The sequence below is a fragment of the Microtus pennsylvanicus genome, chromosome 9 (assembly GCF_037038515.1).
Source record: "Microtus pennsylvanicus isolate mMicPen1 chromosome 9, mMicPen1.hap1, whole genome shotgun sequence".
NCBI classification, from domain to species: Eukaryota; Metazoa; Chordata; class Mammalia; order Rodentia; family Cricetidae; genus Microtus; species Microtus pennsylvanicus.
In genome coordinates this window covers 65,412,517-65,433,081 of record NC_134587.1, presented here as the reverse complement: position 1 = coordinate 65,433,081, position 20,565 = coordinate 65,412,517, and the positions used below count along the sequence as shown (strand labels likewise).

The following is a 20,565-nucleotide window of genomic DNA, read 5'->3' as shown; positions in this document are numbered from 1 at the left end:
CCTACACTTGATGGGTAAGCAGGAACACATACCCTGGTTGAGAGGCCTGAATCAGCAACCTCCAGAGTCTACAAGGAGCCCCCTGGAAAGATAGACAAATTTCATAGAGATGCCTGGCTATTCAGACTGCTCACATCACCCTCTGGGATATGACATATCCTGGGCTTAGACATATCCTGTGTGGAAGGAATTATTTCTGCCTTGAGGAGAGCTCCTCAGACTGAGAAGCAAGATTTTCATCCAGAGAGAAGCCACCAACAATCCAACCAGGCCATATCAGCTGGGTGGGGCCTGGAACTCACCAAGAGTGTAAAGAGTTTTTTGGATTGTTTTGTTTTTATTAATGTTCAGTTTTGTTTTTTCTGAGACAGAGTTTCTCTGTGTAACTACCCTGGCTGTTCTGGAACTCACTGAGATAAGTCTGGCCTCAAACTCACAGTGATCAACCTGCCTCTGCCTCTGCCTCTGCCTCTGCCTCTGCCTCTGCCTCTGCCTCTGCCTCTGCCTCTGCCTCTGCCTCCCAAGCACTGGAATTAAAGCCCTGCGCCCCCACCACCCTGTGAGTGTGGAGAGTCTTGAGACTACAAAAAATCTCTCAACTGAGCTTCCTTTTCCTCATGAATCTTCTTCCCCAGTCATCACGAGGGGTAACAATACCAACATCTCCGGGCTAAAGCCATTTGGACCCTGCAGAAGGAACCTAAGCTCACCTCAAAGTGAGCTCTCTGATGATACAGTAGCTTCTGAGTCATTCCTGCTCCTCTAAGTAACCCCTCCCTCACACCCCTGTGAGGAACCCCAGTAAGAACTAATTGTTTCACCAAGATGGACATTGGTGCGGCCATTACTTTTGTCAGTCATGTTGTATCTCCTCAGGAAAAGTCTCTCACAACAATCTCCCCTAAGTCAGGCCCAGGGACAAAATGGCAACTGTCAGGTGAAGGCCCTCCCCTCCTGTCATAATACACTAGTGAAAAGAGACATATTACCACATGGGGGAGGGGGAGTAGTTAGGTGATCTAAGTGATTTGAAGAAAAAGAAGGCAGGGAGAAGGGAGGTTAAAGGCACAGGGGGCTGTCTATGATCATGTCCATACAACCCTCAAATCAGATAGAATATCCCAGCTGGAATTCCCCGCTGTGTCTTCCGGCAGATCCTTCTGTGTTCTGTATTTACAACACGCAGAGTCTAAGGGAGGTGACCCTCCACACTGCGCACAGCACACAAAGCAGAGCAGAGAGGCAGCCCGTGTCCTGATGCTCCACTTTGCCCTCCTTGGACTGGTTTTAACATATAAAATACACCTAGAAATTGGGGACAATGTTCTAAGACTGTAAAGCATACTGCGATGTTCCCCGTCTCACACCAATCATGAACAGTGTTTCTTCCCAGTCTTAATTGTTCCTTCTCAGGAATTCTGTTAGATCCTGCTGGGCAGAATCTCTGTAGACCTGGTCTCTTCTTAGTAACTTTTCTTACCAAGTCCTCTTTGCTCGGTAGTTATAAACTATCCCCCCTTCACAACCTCCCCCAACTCGGACATCAGGAGTTCACGTTCTACATAACCGCTGCCTTGTAACACATGCAAGGGTGATGCTTTTCCATCTCCCAGAAGACTTTCCTTGGGCAGGTTTACTTCTGGCTTTGGGGGAACTGGATTAACCGGCAAGGATTCCTGGGGAAAGGTCTGTTAGCAAAACGGCTGTTAAAGGCGGGAATGTAGCCTGCCTTTCCCTTTTCGGGCCACACAACTGAAAGATTTCAAAAGACTCAATCAGCTATTCAAATCCCACTTTTCCAAGACACACACACACGCACGCACGCACGCACGCACGGGCACACACACAGACGCACGTACGCATGCTGCACGGGCGCGCGCGCGCGCGCACACACACACACACACACACACACACACTCCACTGTACCCTGATTTGTGGTTAACCACTCTGAGCAAATCCTCTGACTGTGACCACTGTAATCACCCAGTGACTAAACTTTTGCACCTCACAACAAACCCACTGTGCCCTCCAACCCTTAGGATGTTGGCAGGGAGAAGGGGACAGCATACAAATTTGGCACAGATCAAGTGAGACTGCCACCTAAGAACCTGTCCACCCCCATTCCGACGTCCCCGCCCTCACCCCCACTCCGCTAGCTTGGACGAAAAGCCTCTCGCCTTGGGGCCCCAGGCCGGAAGCCTCCCCTGCTCTGTGGCGGGCAGGGGAAGGGGCGGGCGCAGGCGGCAGCGGTGCAGAAGATGTACGCGGGGCTCCTGGGACTCTCTGCCCTGCTGCAAGCGGCCGAGCAAAGTGCGCGTGAGTGCAGCGCAGCCCGCGAGTGCTCACCCCTCCAACACCCCACTCCAACCCAGTGTGCGGGGCACAGCTGCCACTGCTGTCCCAGCAGGCGGCAAACTCTGCCCGCCCGGTGCACACACAGTAGCTCCCCTCCCAGCCTGCAGAGCACTCCCGGTGCGATCCCCTCACTGATGCATGATTCCCTCCACCCATGCAGACACCCCTCAATGCATGGTATGGATCCTCTCCACACCCCAAACCCGGGGTCCTGAATCCCTGTCCGCTACTTGCTCCAGCCCACGCTGCGTGAGGAGGCTGCGTGGAGCTCCAGCGCTTGGTGAGGTGCCCTGGCTCCCTGGTCACCCGGCTCCTGGCTGGGGTTGCCGGCTGCTAGCCGAGGGCTGGGAGAGTGGAGGGTTGGTATCCCAAAGGACCCCTTTGGGGTTCGGGACAGGACAGAACGCTGACTGCTGGGCACATGGGTCCTGTGGGCGGTGGAGGTGAAGCAAGATGGCCATACTTTTCGCGCCTTTCACGTTTGAACTCGTAACCCTTTCAGTGCTGGCGTCTAGTGCTTCTGCCCACTTCTGCTACTCTCCTACAAAGCCTTGCCCCTGAAGGGACTCCACCATCCTGAACCTCTAAGGTTCCTCCACCATCCTGAACCTCCAAGGTTCCGAGTGCCTTCTTGGACACTATACCTCTGAAATTTACTTTTAATTTGCAACGTAGTCCCTGCAGATTCCTGCGTCACCCGCTCAGAATTCCAAAGGGCGCTAGACTGCCCCTGGAGAAACCAGGATGCTCAGGGCTGCCCAAAGTGACCTAGACACCCTAGCTTTCTGACAGGGAAGGTCAAAGCTGGTCTGAGCAGCTTAGCAGAACATTGTCTCAAAACAAGATGGAAAAGTGGCCTGGGGGAGGTCAGTGGTGGAGACCTTACCTAGCATAGGCACAGCCCTGAGTTCAAGTCCTAGGACCACAAATCAAAAGAGAAGACAAAGCCAGCCTTACTCAGAATGTGACTCAATTCTAACAAGAGGCTCTGATAGGCAGCAACAGCGTGGGGAGGACGAGATCACTCCATGCTGTGGGCTCCCACATCCCTGGGGCTCCCCATACATCAGGTCCTTGGCACATGTTCTGTATAACCTCACAGACAACCCCACACAGGGCCGCTACCCTTGTGCCTGTCTTATGTCTAGCAGGTCCTGATTCTTTGTTAATAGTAAAGATGCTGTTTACTAAAGGGTTGCTTTGGAACCTGGTTGTTTTGGTTTTTGTTAAATGGCCTAGTGGACAAGGAGTTGGGACAAGCCTAGGAATGCTCACAGGTCCCAGGGTTACAGAGACAGGGCATGCCATTTGGGAATACTCATTTGACCAGAAGCCAGAAACTTTGGCAGGGCTTCCTCAGACAAGACAGGGTGAACAGATTCGGAGGACTTGGTCTCTGTGGGTAGTTTCTGTGGGCTTTGGCCTTAAGGGAGGTCCCCTGACCCTGGACTTGCTAGGGCAGAGAAATCCCATGGTGCATGGGCGTAAGATGAGCTGTGGGCTGGCTAGCTTACTTATCCTGGGTGCATTCTCGGAAGAACGCTGCTGTGGCGGGAAGGTTTTGAGGCCATGCACTGTAACAAGAGAGATCTGGTGTTTATAAAGCGGTCGCCTCACTCTGTCCTCTCAACACCAACACCCTCATATCGTCTCTCACCCCAGGTCTCTGCACCATTGTTTACCACTTCTCCACAGGTCACCTCCTCTGGGGGTGGCTGGCCCTTTCTCTTCTCCTGCCCGGCATCCTGGTCCAGACCCTGAGCTATCTGTGGTTCCGTGCGGATGGGCATCAGGGTCACTGGTGGCTGGTGTCGCTGCATCTCCTGCAGCTTGGCGTCTGGAAGCGGTAAGAGCAGCCCTCTCTCTTCCATCTGATGTAATGAAAGAATTCCTCTGTCCATGCACGCTCCCACCTTAAAGCCATGAAAGCTCAGGGTTGTATCTCTGCTTGGCATTGGCATCCTGAAACATCTCTGAAATCAGGGGGCTCCTCCTGATGGCGCCAGTGACCTTTCAAATGCTTCTTCTTGTCTTTAGCCAGATTCTCTATCACCCCTTAATCAACTTCTAGTGCCACGTAATTCAGTTTACTTAAGGTGCTCCATCTGACCCCGATGACCTTAGTCCACGACAGTGGCACAGAATTAACTGACCACAAACTAGATGGTAAGGCCCACACGATGCCATTTGCTTTATGCTTTTGTGGCAGGAAGAAGTGACCTGGGAGACAGGGCCAGGGTTTTTCATTTTTTTCTTTTCTTTGTATGATAGGCTACCAGGCATGGATCTGGCTTACCTGTGCCCGCAGGTGTCTCCAGAGGAGACGGGAAGTTGTGCATTTTCAGGCACAGCGCGTTTCTGCTCTCATCTGTCTCATAACCCCATAGAGTTGAGGGACATTTATAAAAGGGGAAGAGACCAGGAACCAGACAGCGGGATCCTGAAGCTCAAGAGCATCCAAGGAACCGCTGCCAAGTGCTGCTCTCTGCCTGGGAGCTTGTGCCATCTGCCTGCATCCAGGCTGAACTGGGGTCAGAGGAGAAGGGGCTTCTAGAAAGACATCCAGTGACTGCCTCCTCTCTGTGTTCCTCCCCAGCAGACCCTTATCATATAGAGGCATCCAGAACATGCATGTGCCACAGCGGTTTCTCCCAAGCTGGGCCTTCCTGTCTGAGCTCTGTGTTCTCCTGAAACAGCAGAGCTGTCGTTAGTGAGGGGTGAGATCTCAAAAACAATGAATAACTTATCTAACAAGTATGTGGCTTCAACAGGGACAAGAATTTGATAGCTCAGAAACAGCATTCAGAGTAGTCTTAAGAAAGGAACATTAACTATTCTTCGGTAGATCTGCCTTCTGGGGCTCTGGAGTGACCAGAGGTCAGAAGCTGGTCCAGATCTGTGGCGTGTGACAGTGAACTCCCCTGAGGCTCTCAACATCACCACTAAGTGACAGCACGGTTTCGGTCCATACTTTAAAATTCGCTTGGGTAAATGAAAAGACGAGTGAAAATCGAAAACTGGGAGAAACAACAGCCACGGAAAGCTAGCTTACAAAAGCCATTCGGGTGATTACAAAGGCATGCATAGAGCCTGGTGTGGCAACACAAGCTTGTAAGCCCAGGCTTAACAATGAAAAGCTAGTCGGATCTCTGAGGTAGAGGCCAGCCTGGGCTACATAGTGAGTTCCAAGACAGCCTGGGCTTCATAGTGAGACCCTATCTCAAAGTAATAATAATAACAGTAATGGTGATGATATAGGAGGTGGAGAGATGACTCAGGAATAGAGAACACAGGCCACTCTTTATGCTCCCAGAACTCATATAAGGTGATTTCTGACTCTAACTCCAACTCCAGGGGATCTGGTGCCCTCTTCTGGCCTCCATAGGCACAGAGAGAGAGAGAGAGAGAGAGAGAGAGAGAGAGAGAGAGAGAGACAGAGAGAGAGAGAGACAGAGAGAGAGAGACAGAGACAGAGAGAGAGACAGAGAGAGAGAGACAGAGACAGAGAGAGAGACAGAGAGAGAGAGACAGAGAGAGAGAGAGAGACAGAGAGAGAGAGAGACACAGAGAGAGAGAGACACAGAGAGAGAGACAGAGAGGGAGAGACAGAGAGAGACAGAGAGACAGAGAGAGAGAGACAGAGAGAGAGACAGAGAGAGACAGAGAGAGACGGAGAGAGACAGAGACTAATAGGACATAAATAAAAATGAATCTCATGATAAAATTGAAGAGAAAATAAATATTGATTTCCAGGAAGAAATAAAGTAATATATCTGGCGGTAAAGCCAGAATGTGCAGGTTTTAGAACTGGACCACAGATTTGGCTCTCAGTTTCGCAGCAGCCGAAGAAGCATCAAGGACGCCCCCTCCACAGTGTCCCAGAGATTACAGATGAGGCCAGCTACCTTCTCAGCAGAAGGCGCTGAAAGTTGAAAGTGGCGAATCTCTGGCTCTGATACAGCTGCTCAAAAACAAAACAGGAGATAAGCCATGCAGATCAGGTTTGGTTTGGTTTGGTTTGGTTTTCATTGCAGTTTGGCAAAGGCACCTGTAGGGGGAGCCAGAACAGCTGTGTTTTGCACAATCTCAAACTTTAGAAAATGAAGCCCCGCCCGTTAACTGACTCCATAATGAAATGCAGACGAATGAACTAACAACAGAGAAATCGATTCAACAAAATCCCTTGAGGTAAAACCGCTTAGAGAAGATGCGAATGAATTCTGGTTTTAATTCCAAACAACACAATCTTTAATGTTAAGTCTACTAACTGTTCAAGAGAACCTGACCTTAGTGACAACTCATTTTACACAAGGGCAGTCATTTCTTTATCTGAACATTTTGTTTACACTCTGATGCTGTGTGTGCTTGTGTCTCCTTCACCTTGTTTAAAAAGCCCGCATGTCTACTTAGAAACGCATCCCAGGAGGATGCGAGACTACCTAAAAATGCCCCTCCTCAGCGTGCATCTTGGCAGAGCAATTTTTCTACAGCAAAGAGAAAGTTAAGACAAACTTTAGGGGCATATAAGACCAGCTTGGCATGGATAGGTGCAGATTCGGTGTTCAAACACAGGTAAGGTACTTGCCACCAAGACTGACTACCTGAATTCAATCTCAGGTACCCACTCGGAAGAAAGAGTCAAATTCCAAAAGCTGCCCTCTGACTGCCACATGTGTGCCATTGCACGCGTGTGTGTGCGCACACACAGACACACACACACACTAAATAAGCATATGAAGCTCAGCTATACTCCAACCTATCACTGTTGACAGTCTCAGCTCTATCACCACCAAAAACATTACCACAGGCAGAAGAATCACTTGTTCCCCAAGCTGCGAACCCAGGATAGACCATTCTAGTTGTGGTGGAAGTCAGTGTTATTAAGAGCTGAGAAACTTAACTCCAAAGACATGTCGGGTAAAAGTAATTGCACGTCCAAGGTTCTGCTTATGGTACATGTTGTTTTTAATGCAACTAGGAGTCTTGGGCCCTCGGCAATATGGCTCACGTGGAGTAACTTGCGTGTGCCCTGCTGGATTGCAGACACATGTAATTAAGTCCAGTGTCTGAGACTAACTTGGGAACGGCTGAACGCACTGGCGTACCATCAAGACCAAGGGAAGGGCCTGGAGCGAAGGAGGGAGTCAGGCCTTAGAGAGATGGCACCAGGAACAGTTGGCACAAGTCTCCAAAAACCCAGGAAGGGGGCAGGGGAACTGAGACACATCATCCAGAAGTGAAGTCAGGGTGCTTTTCAGGACCTCAGAAAAAGCTCCCACTGCCCCCATCTCATCCCAACTCCCTAGGGAACTCCCCCCAGCAGCTGCCCCCTAGTCTCAGCCCGAATTCCTCCATCTCTCTGCCTGACCCCAGCCTGGCAAAGCCACTCTGCTGTTTTGCTGTCCCCAGGCACGGGCCCCATTCCAAAGCTCTGTCTGGTCCCACTGATGTCTCATACGCCCTACGCCCAGCTCGGCTTCACATCCACCCCTGTGCTGTCCTCTCCAGGAGGCGCTCACGGGCCACCTTCACCTCCTAGCGAGGACCTAGATGCCAGGCACTCAGCCGATACATTTTCTTCCTTGTTCTAAGCATTGTGTGTGTGTGTGCTTTGCACAACTAAAACTCACTTCTCTAAAGAACATCTTTCATTTGCCTTATTCCTTCTGTAGTCTAATAAAACTTCCGGTTGGAGGGGTTGAGGGTGTGACTCAACGGGAGAACACTGATCCAGCCAGCACAAGGCCCCTGGGTGCCGTCCCTAGCACCACAGGGCGGAGGGGGGTTTGCTGAACTAAAACCCTTCGGTGGGGACTGGAGAGCAGGCAGGAAGAGGAAACTAGCCCATCTCGTGGGGAGATGATCTGGGAAGGAAAGGAAGACTATGGTGTGTGGTTTTAGTGCATGCTTCTCCTAACATTAGTCTGTGTCAGGAACAATGGTCGCAGACACTCAGAGGAAATCAATTCTCAGCAGGACTCAAAAGATGGAAAAGAAAACTTATTTTTCCTAAACATCTTCCCTGAACCCTCCACACCAGGGATGAAGTCGTTTCAAAGTCAGCCTCGAACCTTGGGCCGGGAGGTGGGAATGTTGGCTTGTCATCTTCAGAACTTTAGCAAGCTGCTTTGTTGGCTTTCCTAGGTGACCTCAGAGGTTCAACTCACAGGGGGAGTCATTGGGTACTGCTATCCACGATGTAGGCAGTGGCATTCTGCCCCCTTGCCGCACAACTTAGACCCAGGGAGGATGTTAGTAAGGGAGAGTAGACCCTACCCCTGGTAGGCCCTCAAGGCCAGGTCACCCAGGGCAGCTGCTATGGTTATGCGGGCTGTGTGGGCGGTGGCCCTTTCACAAGGGGACCCTATCAGCACAGAGTGCCTACTGTGTGTTTGCAGAGACACAGACAAGGATGTGCTCTTGCTTCTTTCTAAGTCTTGATTCCCACTGCACACTAGGAAGGTCGCCCAGTCGTGCCTAAGCTGCTGTGGCCCCGGCCCAATCCTGCGGACTTTTGAGACAGGCCCCTGGTCCCTCTTACACCCCAGCAGGCTATTGTGTGTCATGTGACTCTGTCTTACATCTGCCCTTGACTTTGAGAATGCTCCATGCTTTTTTCAAACTTGCTACTCTTTTCGGTGACCTTTCTGTCCTCAAGGTGACCAGTTGCTAAGGTTCTGCCTTGGGTCCCCAATATCTGCACACCACCTCCTCTAGCCACTTCCTGTCCACTCGACCATGCCCATTGCCTCTATCCACGAGTCTTAACTTACAACTAAAATCCCCAGATCCTTCTGTTTACCCCTGTCAATCAAGCAGCTGCTAGCAGGCTCCTTTCTGCTGCATGTTAATGTCACCAGTTCCAAGTGTTTGAACTTGTAGGTGTCTTAGAGCTACCGGTAAGCCCTTCTCCATCCTGCTTGGCCAAGTCCCCCTCTGCATGCTCCAACATTTTCTGCCTTTGCTCCTTCGCTTCCATTTCCAACACCAAACCTTCGGTCGTTCCTGCTTGAGTGCTGTATCAGCTTCCAAAGCTGCTGTGCACACACCTACATATACACGCATATACATGTATTTATGAGACACACGTGGACTGTATGTATGTTATGTGTTCATGTACACTTTACATGTGTGTACATATGTATATATGCCTGTGTGTGCATAGGCACTGTGTGTGTGTTTGCACATGCTGTATGCAGGCATATGCTTGTACACTGAACATTCATGTGTGCACATACATTTATACATATATGCACTCATTTACAAACATGCCTACAAATGTACAGATTTATCCCATATCTCAAACACAACATACATGCCTCTTCCCATCAGTTTTCCAGAGAAAAAGCAACATCCATGAGCTGAACTGAATTCTGATATAGTTAAATAGGATCCTATCAGTCCTTAGCGTCCCCATCTTGCCCCACCTCTCTTGCCAGCCTCCAGTGAGGACCCCAGCTGCTTTTACAGCATTCCTGTCTCAGGGCACTGAGAGCTCTACACTCCTTGGAGGAAGATGAGGGCTCCATCATCGCTATGCTCCAAAGGGGTGATTACCCACAGTGCCTTGCAGCAGATCTCTATTGAAGGGGTGCTTAGCCCTCCCTGGAAGACCTGAGGTGAAGACATTGACCAAGATTCTCTACAGGCCTCACCAGACCCAGTCTTGGCTCTTTAACCTGGTAGTAACTTCAGCCTACCCACCTACCCCTAGCCCTTCTAACCTTGGGGATAGTCACCTACAGTGACGCCCTCCTGAGCACATGAACTGAAATAGGCAGCTTGAACTCAGAGCTCAGCAACCGCCTAACTGGAGGCCCTAAGAGGCATCAGTTGGGCACTCCCAAGAACACTTCTTCTGTCCATGTGAAAGGTTGGTGTCTGTGGCAGCCCGCATGGCTGGCTTCATGATCTATGACATGATGCCTTTGCTCTCTATAGACACTGGGACTCTGTGGCAGCCGCTCTGTGGAAGGGAAGAGAGGCTCCCTGCTCGGGACAGCTGCACCTGCAGGAGGCTGACCTGTCGGCGCTCCGGCTCCTAGAGGCTCTGCTCCAGACAGGGCCCCACCTGCTGCTCCAGGTGTATGTGTTCCTAGCCTCTGACTTCACAGATGTTGTGCCAGGTGGGTACCTTTCACCACGACTCACACCCATTGCTTCCCAGATGACGGGAACATGTGCCTGACCTTGTAGGACCCCGTGTCCCCTCTAGGATTTCTCCTATTTGGGAGACCAGGGTAACCCCACGATCACTAACACAAATGATGGTTACAGATGGTTTTTGCTCGGGGTCAGGAGGTCACAGAGAGCTGGTTTCTTGGGGTAAAGCATCTAAAGTCAATCCTTAAGACAAAAGTTGTGCAGAGAGGAGATAACCTTGAAAATTCCCTTGGGGAGTCTGCTTCTCGGGGAGTCTACATGTTCATCTCTCCCGGGCTACCCTGTCAGTAGCTGACACCTGACACCCCACATCTGTTCATCTCCTACAGATGTGTTCCCAGCTTTCATCCAGCCAGAGCACCTTGTTGCTTCTTCCTCCTCTCCCTCCCCCTTCCTCTCTCTTCTATTTAAGTACCCAAACTTAAAACAGAAGGTCTGAACACTCTGATGTGGCTGCTCACTCCACCGTTCATCAAAACCCCTTTATGTGTGGCAAATACTTGTCATGAACCATGTCTGTATGCATCCTGTAGGATCCACATCCTTTAAATCATAGTTTAGGCTGGAGGCCTTAGAAGCCCAGGGACAGGTACATTTTTTTAAATATTTATTTATTTATTATGTATAGAATATTCTTTCTGTGTGTATGCCTGAAGACCAGAAGAGGGCACCAGACCTCATTACAGATGGTTGTGAGCCACCATGTGGTTGCTGGGAATTGAACTCAAGACCTTTGGAAGGGCAGGCAATGCTCTTAACCGCTGAGCCATCTCTCCAGCCCCCTGACAGGGACATTTTAAAAGGACATCAAGAAGAAGAGCATCTAGGCCACTGAGCAGTGGAGCCATTTTCTGCCTCCTCTTGCTTCCGTGTAAAGACATGTTTGTATAGCATTATTAGGTTACCCACCTAATGGTACATCGTTATATTACATATGGTCAATAGTGCATCACCATCGGGCTAGTTTTTTACAAGAAATTTGTTGTTGGGATGACGGAGGGCATCTGCCCGTGTGCTTCAGAGTCTCTAGGGATCTCTGTCTGTTCAATCCTCCAGGGATCAGCGCCTTACTTTCCTGGTTGTCACTGTCCTGGGCCCTTGTGTCATACAGCCATTTCCTGGGTGTCATGAAGCCAAGCCACCACACGATGCTATGGGCTGCCCTCCTGTGCCAGCACTTCTGGAGGATGGGCATGTTGGGAGCCCGTGTGCTGAGCCTGGTTCTGTTCTGCAGGGTTTACCGTGTTTGGGTTTTAGTGGTTGGAGGTAAGTGGGGCTTCTGTTCCATTCATAAAGCCTTAACAGTAACGGTTCACGGTCCTCTGTCCTAGATCTGTGGCTACTGGGCTCAGCAGAGGACCTTAGGGAAGCAGAAAAGCAGGCCTCTGTGTTCCTAGGGGACCTCGGCAGATTGGAGGCACAGATGTGGCCTCTCTCTGCAGCAAAGTAACCTGGGCTCACCCTTGGTACTGGCAACTACCAGGAATTGTAGACATTCAGTCCTCTTCAACCTAGAACACCCACAGCATGGCTTCTGCTATGCCCTGCCAGTCAAACCATCCTTGGTAGCGCAGACCCATGAACACGGAGGTCCAGACCCTAGCTCCCAAGAGTGTACCTCCAATGCAAGAGGTGGTGGTGCATGCTGACTCTTTGGTTACAAATCACAGGCTCAAAAGTTCCAGCTAAAGCTGGAAACCCAGTTCCCAGAAGACTATGGTAGACCATCCTGTAGAATGTTGTTGCTCACACAGGAGGTCCAGGTTCTACCTGATCCTGTGCAAAACTGTGTAGTGTATATGCTGCTTCTTAGAACCTCCATAAGCACCCTGTTTCCTCTGGGGTTTTTTTTTTGGGACACTTTGTCTAAAAGAGGAAGTCCCCACTGAACCCCAGCCTTCTCTTCGCCAGCAGCGCAGATATGAATGTGATGACCAAGAGTCTGTCTAGCCCTTCAGACTCCTGAATGGGGCCTGTGTGTCCTTGCCAAGGACAGCAGTGTCCTCTGGTCATCAGTGAATACACTCTGCAAGAGGGAACAGTGTACTCTTGTTTTAAGAGAACCGAGAACATTGAGAAATAGCTGGCCCATGTACCCAGAGCAAACATTTAATACAGTTATTGGCAGAAAAGAACATTTTTTTGAAAAAGGAAAAAAAAAAGTTGTGTTTCTACGGAGAAATTAACTACATTTTATCCGTCATTTTAAAATTCAGCTTCTGCTCCAGAATGAGGCTATTCATCTTAAAATATAAGAAGAAAACTTGTAACTGGTCCACATGGAGTTCTCCTTGGGTCTGGAGGGTTGGGTTTGTAGAGCAACAGTGTAAAGAGAGTAGAGGGCTTTATAACTGCATCTTTAAATGCTTTCGGGAAGCAAAGGGCATCCCTAGGTAAGGCCTGATGCATGTCACTGAATCCAGTCTGTTTTCTTAACTCTAATCTAGGTCAAATGCCTCCTGGGAGGCTCAGAGAGACAGACATGCAAAGATAGAATGAGTAGCTTGCCTGTGCCCCTCAGTTCTCTTCTGGCTTTGGGGGAGCTCTTGTGGGATGCTCAAGTTCAGCCTCACCCCCTTCCCATCTCCCCACTGAAAGCGGACTTCCACCCCTGCCCCTCTCCAGGTGCTCACTGGCTGGTGATGTCTTTCTGGCTCGTAGCCCAGCAGAGCGACATTGTGGAGAGCACCTGCCACTGGAGGCTCTTCAACCTGCTGGTGGGGGCCATCTACATCCTCTGCTATATCAACTTCTGGGACAGCCCTTCCAGGAGCAGGATGGCCAGCTTCTACTTGGCAAGTGGCAATGGAGGTTTTCTTTAAGCCTGGTTTTTACATTACCTTGTTAGGTGGGGAAGGTGCACTTACGCAGGTGTGTGCCTGTGCATCTATTAAAGAAGGAATACCAGGGGCTGGAATTGGCTCCGTGGGTAAGAGTACTTACTGTGCATGCATACAGAACTGAGTTCAAATCCCCAGCAACCAAATGCCTGTGACCTCAGCACTTGGCAGTAGGGGGGCGGGGGGCACGGAGGAGGAGATACAGGCAAACCCCAAGACCTTACTAGACAACCTTGCCAAAATGTCAAGCTTCCAGTTTTGTGAAAGACCCTGTCTCAGGCAATAAGGTAGAGTGATAATGGAAGACACTGGAGTTCCTCCTCTGCCTTCCACATGCCTGTGCACTGTGTGTGTGCTGTGGATACACACACGCACACACACAGAGGAATAGCCTAGCATAAGGAGAAATTACAGTGATTACACACTTTGACAATAGCCTGACATCCAACTGTTGCCATCTCATCAGGTACAGCCAACTCAACAGACTTTGTTAACAGATGCCCTTGAGGACCTTTTCCAAAGTGGAGATTCCCAGTCCCGTCCCCATGAAGCCGGAGAATTCTTGTTTTGGAGGTCGCTTTGGGCAGCATTGCTACTCCACCTCCTTTGGAAGCTGCATGCCTGGGCTCACTTTCTCCTTTCTCAGAGGTGGAACAGCTCTGGAAATTGTGGCTTCACCCAGGAGGGACTTACTCATCTCAGCAGACACACAGCCTAAAACATGTTAGCAATGACCTCAAGGCTGGTGTGTCAAAAAGCCAGAGCTTTCTAGCTATAAATGCACAGCAACTCCTCCTGGCAGCTTTGAGGATGTGGTTGAGCTGGTAGTTCCTGTGCTGGTATCTGAAGCTGTCTTAGTGTGGGATGGATAGAATCCCTTTACCAAACACCTGTCATTCTCACCATACCCTCTTTGTGTCTGTGATTTTGTGGCTGTCATTATGAACCACTCCAGCACACCTGCCCTTGTAGATATGTTCCCATTGGGACCTTAGTCCTGCCTGGGGGAGGCACCTTGGTTTGTGAACCTTAGCAGGTACCAAGGACAGAAGGGAGGAGCCTCAGATAGCAGGACATGGTGGCTATCTTGACCCCACAGGTCATGCTGCTGGAGAACTCCATCCTCTTGCTATTGGCCACTGACTTTCTGCAGGGGGCACCACGGACCAGCCTATGGACTGTGGCGGGAGTCTTGTCTGGATTTCTGATTGGTAAGACTTACTGAGCCTTGTTAGCCATGATTCCTCCCCCCACTTGTATTTTATTTATTTTATATTTATTCTTTCTATTTATTTTCATGGGTTTGCACGTGTGGTATGGATGCATGTTTGTGCACATGTTCGCATGATGTGTGTGCAGATGCCGCATGTGAGGTCCTGAAGTTGATTCCAGATGTCTTTTTTAACCATTTATTGAGTCGTGGCCTCTCACTGAACCTAGGGCTCCTGGATTCCTAATAGTCTAGCTAGCCAGCTTGCCCTGGGCCTTCCCCTCTCTCTGCCTCCCAAGTGCTGAGATTACAGGCAGCTGCTCCATCCCTTCCCAGCTTTTACGTAGATTCCCAAGCATCCACACTTATGCAGCAAGTCTTCAGTCCACTGAGCTGTCTCCTCAACCAAAACCTGTTGTTTTGTTTGTTTGGTTAGTTAGTTGGTTTTTCAAGACATGGTTTTCTCTGTGTAGCCCTGGCTTTCTTTAAATGCAAAACTCTGTAGACCAGGCTGGCCTCAAACTCAAAACTCAGAGCTCTGCCTGCCTCTGCCCCTTGAGTGCTGGGATTAAAGGTGAGCCACCACTGCCCGGCTACAACTTGTATTTTTTTTTTATGAGCTGGAAAGACAGGGAATAGTTTAAGAGCCGTAAGTAGAAGATGGGAGCCAGGCTGTGGGTAAGGAGGCTGCTGCCTGCAGCCTGAGACTCGGAGCTTAGCTTTATCTAACTGGCTAGACTGCTAGGAGCCTCAAACAAAGGCGGGAGCAGCCACATCTGTCCAAAATGCTCCCCGTTAATTGAGTAGAAGATGCTGATCTCTAAGCTGCATGTGTGCGTGTGAGTGGCCAGTTGAAAGCCTAGGAGAGCCTGTGTCCAGAAGAGAGTTAGTCCGCCACCGACAAGTCAGCCTATTGCTCTTGGCCTGTGCCCAGTCATCTCCCTGTGAAGAGGGACTCCCTTGGGATATGATGGGACGGTCCTCAAGCTGAGAGGCTTAACCATTTATTTGGGATTTTCTAGTTCACAGGAGGTATGAACACTTCCCCGGTAAGCCCAATAGTCGGGAGTAAAACTGTCCACTCATGCAGAAGAGACTGATCTGTGTAATGCTTTTCCTTTGCCCACCAGCAGGTGGCGCTGGACACACCTCTGGCTTTCCTTTGGCCCTCTGGGAATCCCCAATAGGAAAGGAAGAGTGTGCCAAAAGAAAGAGCGGAAACAACGCAACTGTGAGTCAGTCCTTAAACCCAGGCGTTAGAGAATAGTATATCTGATACGTGTTTAAAATCACACCAAATTATGTTATTGCCAGACATGATGGCTCATTTCAGTAAATCCAGGGCTTGGCAGCCGGAGGCAAGAGCATTGACGTGAATTCCAAGCCATCATGGCGTACATAGTGAATCTGAGGCAAGCCTGGGCTAAGTAGAAAACCCCTGTTTATTAAAAAAAAAAAAAAAAGAAAAGAAAAAAAATCCGAGAAGCAATTCACAGGTAAAGTAACTATTTAGCATTCAAGAAGCCCTGAGTTCAATACCCAATACATGAACTGTAGGCAGGCCTACATGTAGTACATGCCTTTATGCCTTTAATCCCAGTACTTAGGAGACAGAGGTAGGAGGACCTCTGTGAGTTCAAAGCCAGCCTGATCTACAGAGTGAGTTCCAGAACCGCCAAAGCTACACAGAGAAACCCTGTCTGGGGGGGGGGGGGGGGGCAGCTAACTATATAAGCCAGATATGATGTCTCATGCCTGCAATCCTAACATTTAGTTCACGCAGGATTGACATAAGTTTGAGACCAGCAAAGGCCATGTATCAAGGCTTTGTCCCAAGAAAACAAGTAATTTTTTAAAAGAAAAATTATGAGCCAGGTGATGGTGGTGCACACCTTTAATCCCAGCACTTGAAAGGCAGAGGCAGGTGGATCTCTGTGAGTTTGAGGCCAGCCTGGTCTACAGTATGTCAGGACAGGCAGGGCTACACAGACATCCTGTGTCCATCCTGTGTCTCAAAGGAGGAGGAGGAAGAAGAGGAGGAGGAAGAAGAAGAAGATTTAAAGAGAGAGAGGAAAGAAAAAGAAAGGAAGGAAGGAGGAAGAAAATTATAGAAGCTGGAAAGATGACTCGGCAGTAAAGAACACCAGCACCTTTTCCAGAGAACATGAGTTTACACACGTGGAGTCTTATAAGGCTCTTTGGAGCACCAGGCAGGCATGTGGTACACTGACATACATGCAGGCAAAACACATATACATAAAATATTTCTCAAAGAGTTATAGTTCCAAGAATACAGGCTTGAAATGATTCCTGCCCAAATCTCGGCTCCCCATGTCCTTCTTTCCCTGGACAAACATGTATTTAATGCCTACTGTGTGCTAGCCTTGAGCTCGGCCAAGAGTCCAGCAGGTGGTAGGAAATCAGTGCTCTCAGTGTCTCTGGCTGCAGCAGACCCTGCTGCCTACCCAGCATCCGGGGTGCGTAGGGAGAGTAGCAAAGGTCAGCTGGTTTGCTGCTCTTTTCTGCCTTGGTAGAACTTACGGCATTGTACAGAAACTAGCACGTCAGCTGTGTCCAGTACAGAGAGGACAGGAATGCTGGTCCTTGTCCCCACTTCCAAACCTACCGCACACCAGTGCCCTGCCCTTGTCCCCAGAGACATTGAGGGTCTAAGGGCAACGTGCTTTGGGTTCCCTCCTAGGGTCTGTCACGCTGCCATCTCCCGCGCCTTCAGCCTCCTCCTCACACTTAGCTCACGTCTCCTATAACGAGCACCCTTAACCCAGGCACTTTCTCCAGTGTGACAGGAAACTGGAAACAGCGTGGGTGGCTTACTGGAATGCTCTGCTAAAGAGATTATTGCAGCAGTCAACACTTCTGATCGACATAAACGAAACTGACAACAGCGTGATTAAAATGTTTGTGCACAGAGGAAGTGTTGTTGTTCGTGGAAATGCCTTGATAGGGGCTTTTGAGGAGCGGGACTGACCTCTGCTTCGGGCTCTTGTTTTCGAGGTCACTTTCTTACCTCCTGCCTCCCCCGGCTTTGGCATCCATCCACACCGTGCCGGTGGTGTGGTGGGATTCTGGAAGTTACGAGATTACTACTATGCCTCTGGTGCCCGCGTGCAGACACACATTGGCCCATAACTTGAGGGGTCAATGCCAGACGCTTTCCAGGCTGAGGCTCAACAGGAACGAAGCCACGGCTGTACGTTCTTTTAGGTTCAGACACATTTATAGCGGTTAGATGCTGGGGCCTGTTTAAAACTCCTCCTGAACAATATCCAGTTCTGAGTCTCTCTACTGTAGGTCAAAATTATGCTGCTCAAAGTAGCCACTGAGACTGCCACTCACGGGAGGATATCAGGTGTCCCAGAATGTAACCTCATGTTCTCCTTTGTGCTGTTTTCTTCTCAGGCAGTGTCTCGCTGGTTCTTTATTATACCTTGCTACACCCAAAAGCTGCAGACATCCAGCAGAGCTTCCAGAGGAGATGCTGTGGCCCCATAGAGAATGACAAAGCTGAATCAGAGGCTTCTCCCAGGGCTGTGGTTCCAGCAGGGGGGAGGTCAGAGAGCTCAGGCTGGTGCCAAGAGGAAAGCTATGAGCTAACCAGTCTAGATAAGGCCTCCAGCCCAGAGCAGAGTACGGCAGAGGTGGGGCTGGGGGGTGGGAGATCCGGGGAGTATTCCTTCTTTAACCACCACCACTGGCTGTTGGTGAAACTTGCTCTCAAGACAGGAAGTGTATCTAAGATCAACGCAGTCCTTGGAGGTGACAGCCGTGGCTACTCCTGTTCCCCTGTGTTGGGGTCGAGTCAACACTGTAATCTGCAGAGGAAGCCCCTGTTTTCCCAGAAAGATCTCCCATCCTCTCCTTGTGACCCTTTGACCTTGGAGAAAGGCTCTGAGTTCGCAGGTGCTCCGAAAGCAGAGATGGAGTCACTGGAAACGTCAAGCTTTGTCTCCTTTGCCAGCGAGCATGGGGACAACTCAACCACCCAGAAGCCACCAGCTCCACAGGATGGGACCGAGGCTGACCTGGAAGCCCAGGGGAAGGATGCGGATGGGCCTCTGAAAGTGGAGGAAGGACAGACAAGCACAACACTGTACTTCAGTGCCACCATGGAAAGGACCACGCCCTCCTACCAAAAAGGCAGCCCAGCGGCCCTGCAGGCATCCCACTCAGGGACACTGAGAGAGAGCGGGCCTGTGCAGCCTGCTTTGCCCCAGGCAGCCACTAAGCCCTTTCCTGTCACCATGGCCAACATTAGTCCCATTCCTGGCAGAAACTTCTGCCCCAGTGCAGGCCTCCCTGGGCGAGCCCCAGATAGCTCAGAGTGTGAGGAGTGGAGGGAGCCTTCCAAGGACCTATGTGCACAGAGGTCATTGCCAGGGACGAGCCTGAGACCCGCTGAAGAGCCGCGATTCACATCGACCCCTAAGTCTGAGTCTATCCAGAGGGACCATAGCTGCAGAGACAGGAGGAAACAGGAAGTGAGTTTCTTCATCTGATCTTAGCCGAGGTGGAACGGGTTGAAACATCAGACTGGCAGTTCAGCATCGTGGGAAGAGAAAAAGCCCACACCTGATGCCTATGTCCTACTTCTGATCTCTACCTGCGCACCTGAAGAGATGAAGAAACAGGATGGAATGATGTCTAAAATCTCGCCCCGCTCCCCACCCGACGTATGCGCAGCAGAGAGTCAAGTGCCGTGGCAACAGGCAAAAGGGTTTCCGGCTCCTTTTATGAGGTGCATGAGCCCCAGCGCATCTCTCTTGTCTGCGACTTCCTGGAAATGCAAAAGGAAAACTCAGAGACCAGTTCCACCCCGGACTCTTTGTAATTAGATGTTCTTCACATGGGACGCTTATTAATCACTTGTTAAAAATGCTTTGGGGAGGTGGAGATATGGCTCAGCAGTTAAGTTACGCTATTCCAGAGGACCCTGGTTCAATTCCATGGAAACTCATGATCACCTGTGACTTCAGTCCCAGCGGAGACGATAAGCTCTTCTGGCCTCTGTGGACACTACACACACATGGTACACAGACACACATGCAAGCAAAACACCCACACACATACAGTTTTTAAAAATAAAAACAATGTGCTTCCTAGATACATTATTTTTGGTCTCTTATTGTTACAGAACATATTCTTTCTGGATGTAAACGAGAAGTATGCTCATAACCGGCATAAATGAAAACCACAGCACCATTTTGAGTTCAGATCCCTTTGATGGGACCCAAGTAATAGCTAGGCACAGACGTTTGGTTTGGTTGCTTTTGACTGAATTAGTTGGGTTGGGTTTTTTTTTGGGGGGGGGGCGTTATATGCATTAGTGTTTCGCCTGCAGATATGTCTGTGTGAGGGTGTCAGGGCTGCCATGTGGGTACTAGGAATTGAGCCCGGATCCTCTACAAGATTAGTCAGTGCTCTTAATCTCTGGGCCATCTCTGCAGCCCCCGCAGTCGGTTATTTTAAGACAGCACCTCAGTCTCACTATGTAGCCAAGGACGGCATTGAACTCCTGGTCCCTTCTCCTCCACCATCCATCCTTCCTTCAAACCAACCATTGGGTCTCTGTTTGCTTTTTAAGCTATTTCCTTCATGTCTACACTGTGTTCCCTCTTCCGTTCAATATACAAGAGCATCAACAAGGGAAGGAAACATCCTTGCCCAGATGCCCAATTCCTTTCTAACTCTTCTCTGAAGGCATCCTTTGCTGACACGTGATTCCTGTTATTTCCCAGAGTGCTCTTTCCCAGCCCAATCATAAACCATAAAAGAGCAAAGCATGTGGGGGGGGGTGTGTGGTTTGCCCTCTCCAGACACCTCTAGGTCCTGAGGCCATTACAGGGCCTGAATAAGACGATGGTGCTGCCTAGCTCAGCATCCCCAACTGGGGGTGAAAGAAGGATGCTACGGTACATGAGTAAGCAAGACAGGAAGTGATGGAGTTTGTTAACAGTGACACTGGTGCACTATAGTCAT

General features: G+C 50.0%; 1 protein-coding gene across 1 annotated transcript; it reads left to right on the top strand.

Moving 5' to 3' along the window:
* The first annotated feature begins 1,861 nt into the window (after positions 1-1,861).
* Xkr5 (XK related 5) lies at positions 1,862-19,695 on the top strand. Its single transcript, XM_075984505.1, has 7 exons — positions 1,862-2,316; positions 4,018-4,201; positions 10,297-10,481; positions 11,575-11,784; positions 13,144-13,313; positions 14,458-14,569; positions 17,989-19,695. Exons 1-7 carry the CDS (start codon positions 2,259-2,261, stop codon positions 19,083-19,085), a joined length of 2,016 nt encoding a protein of 671 aa, XP_075840620.1. The 5' UTR covers positions 1,862-2,258; the 3' UTR covers positions 19,086-19,695.
* The last annotated feature ends 870 nt before the right edge of the window (positions 19,696-20,565 follow it).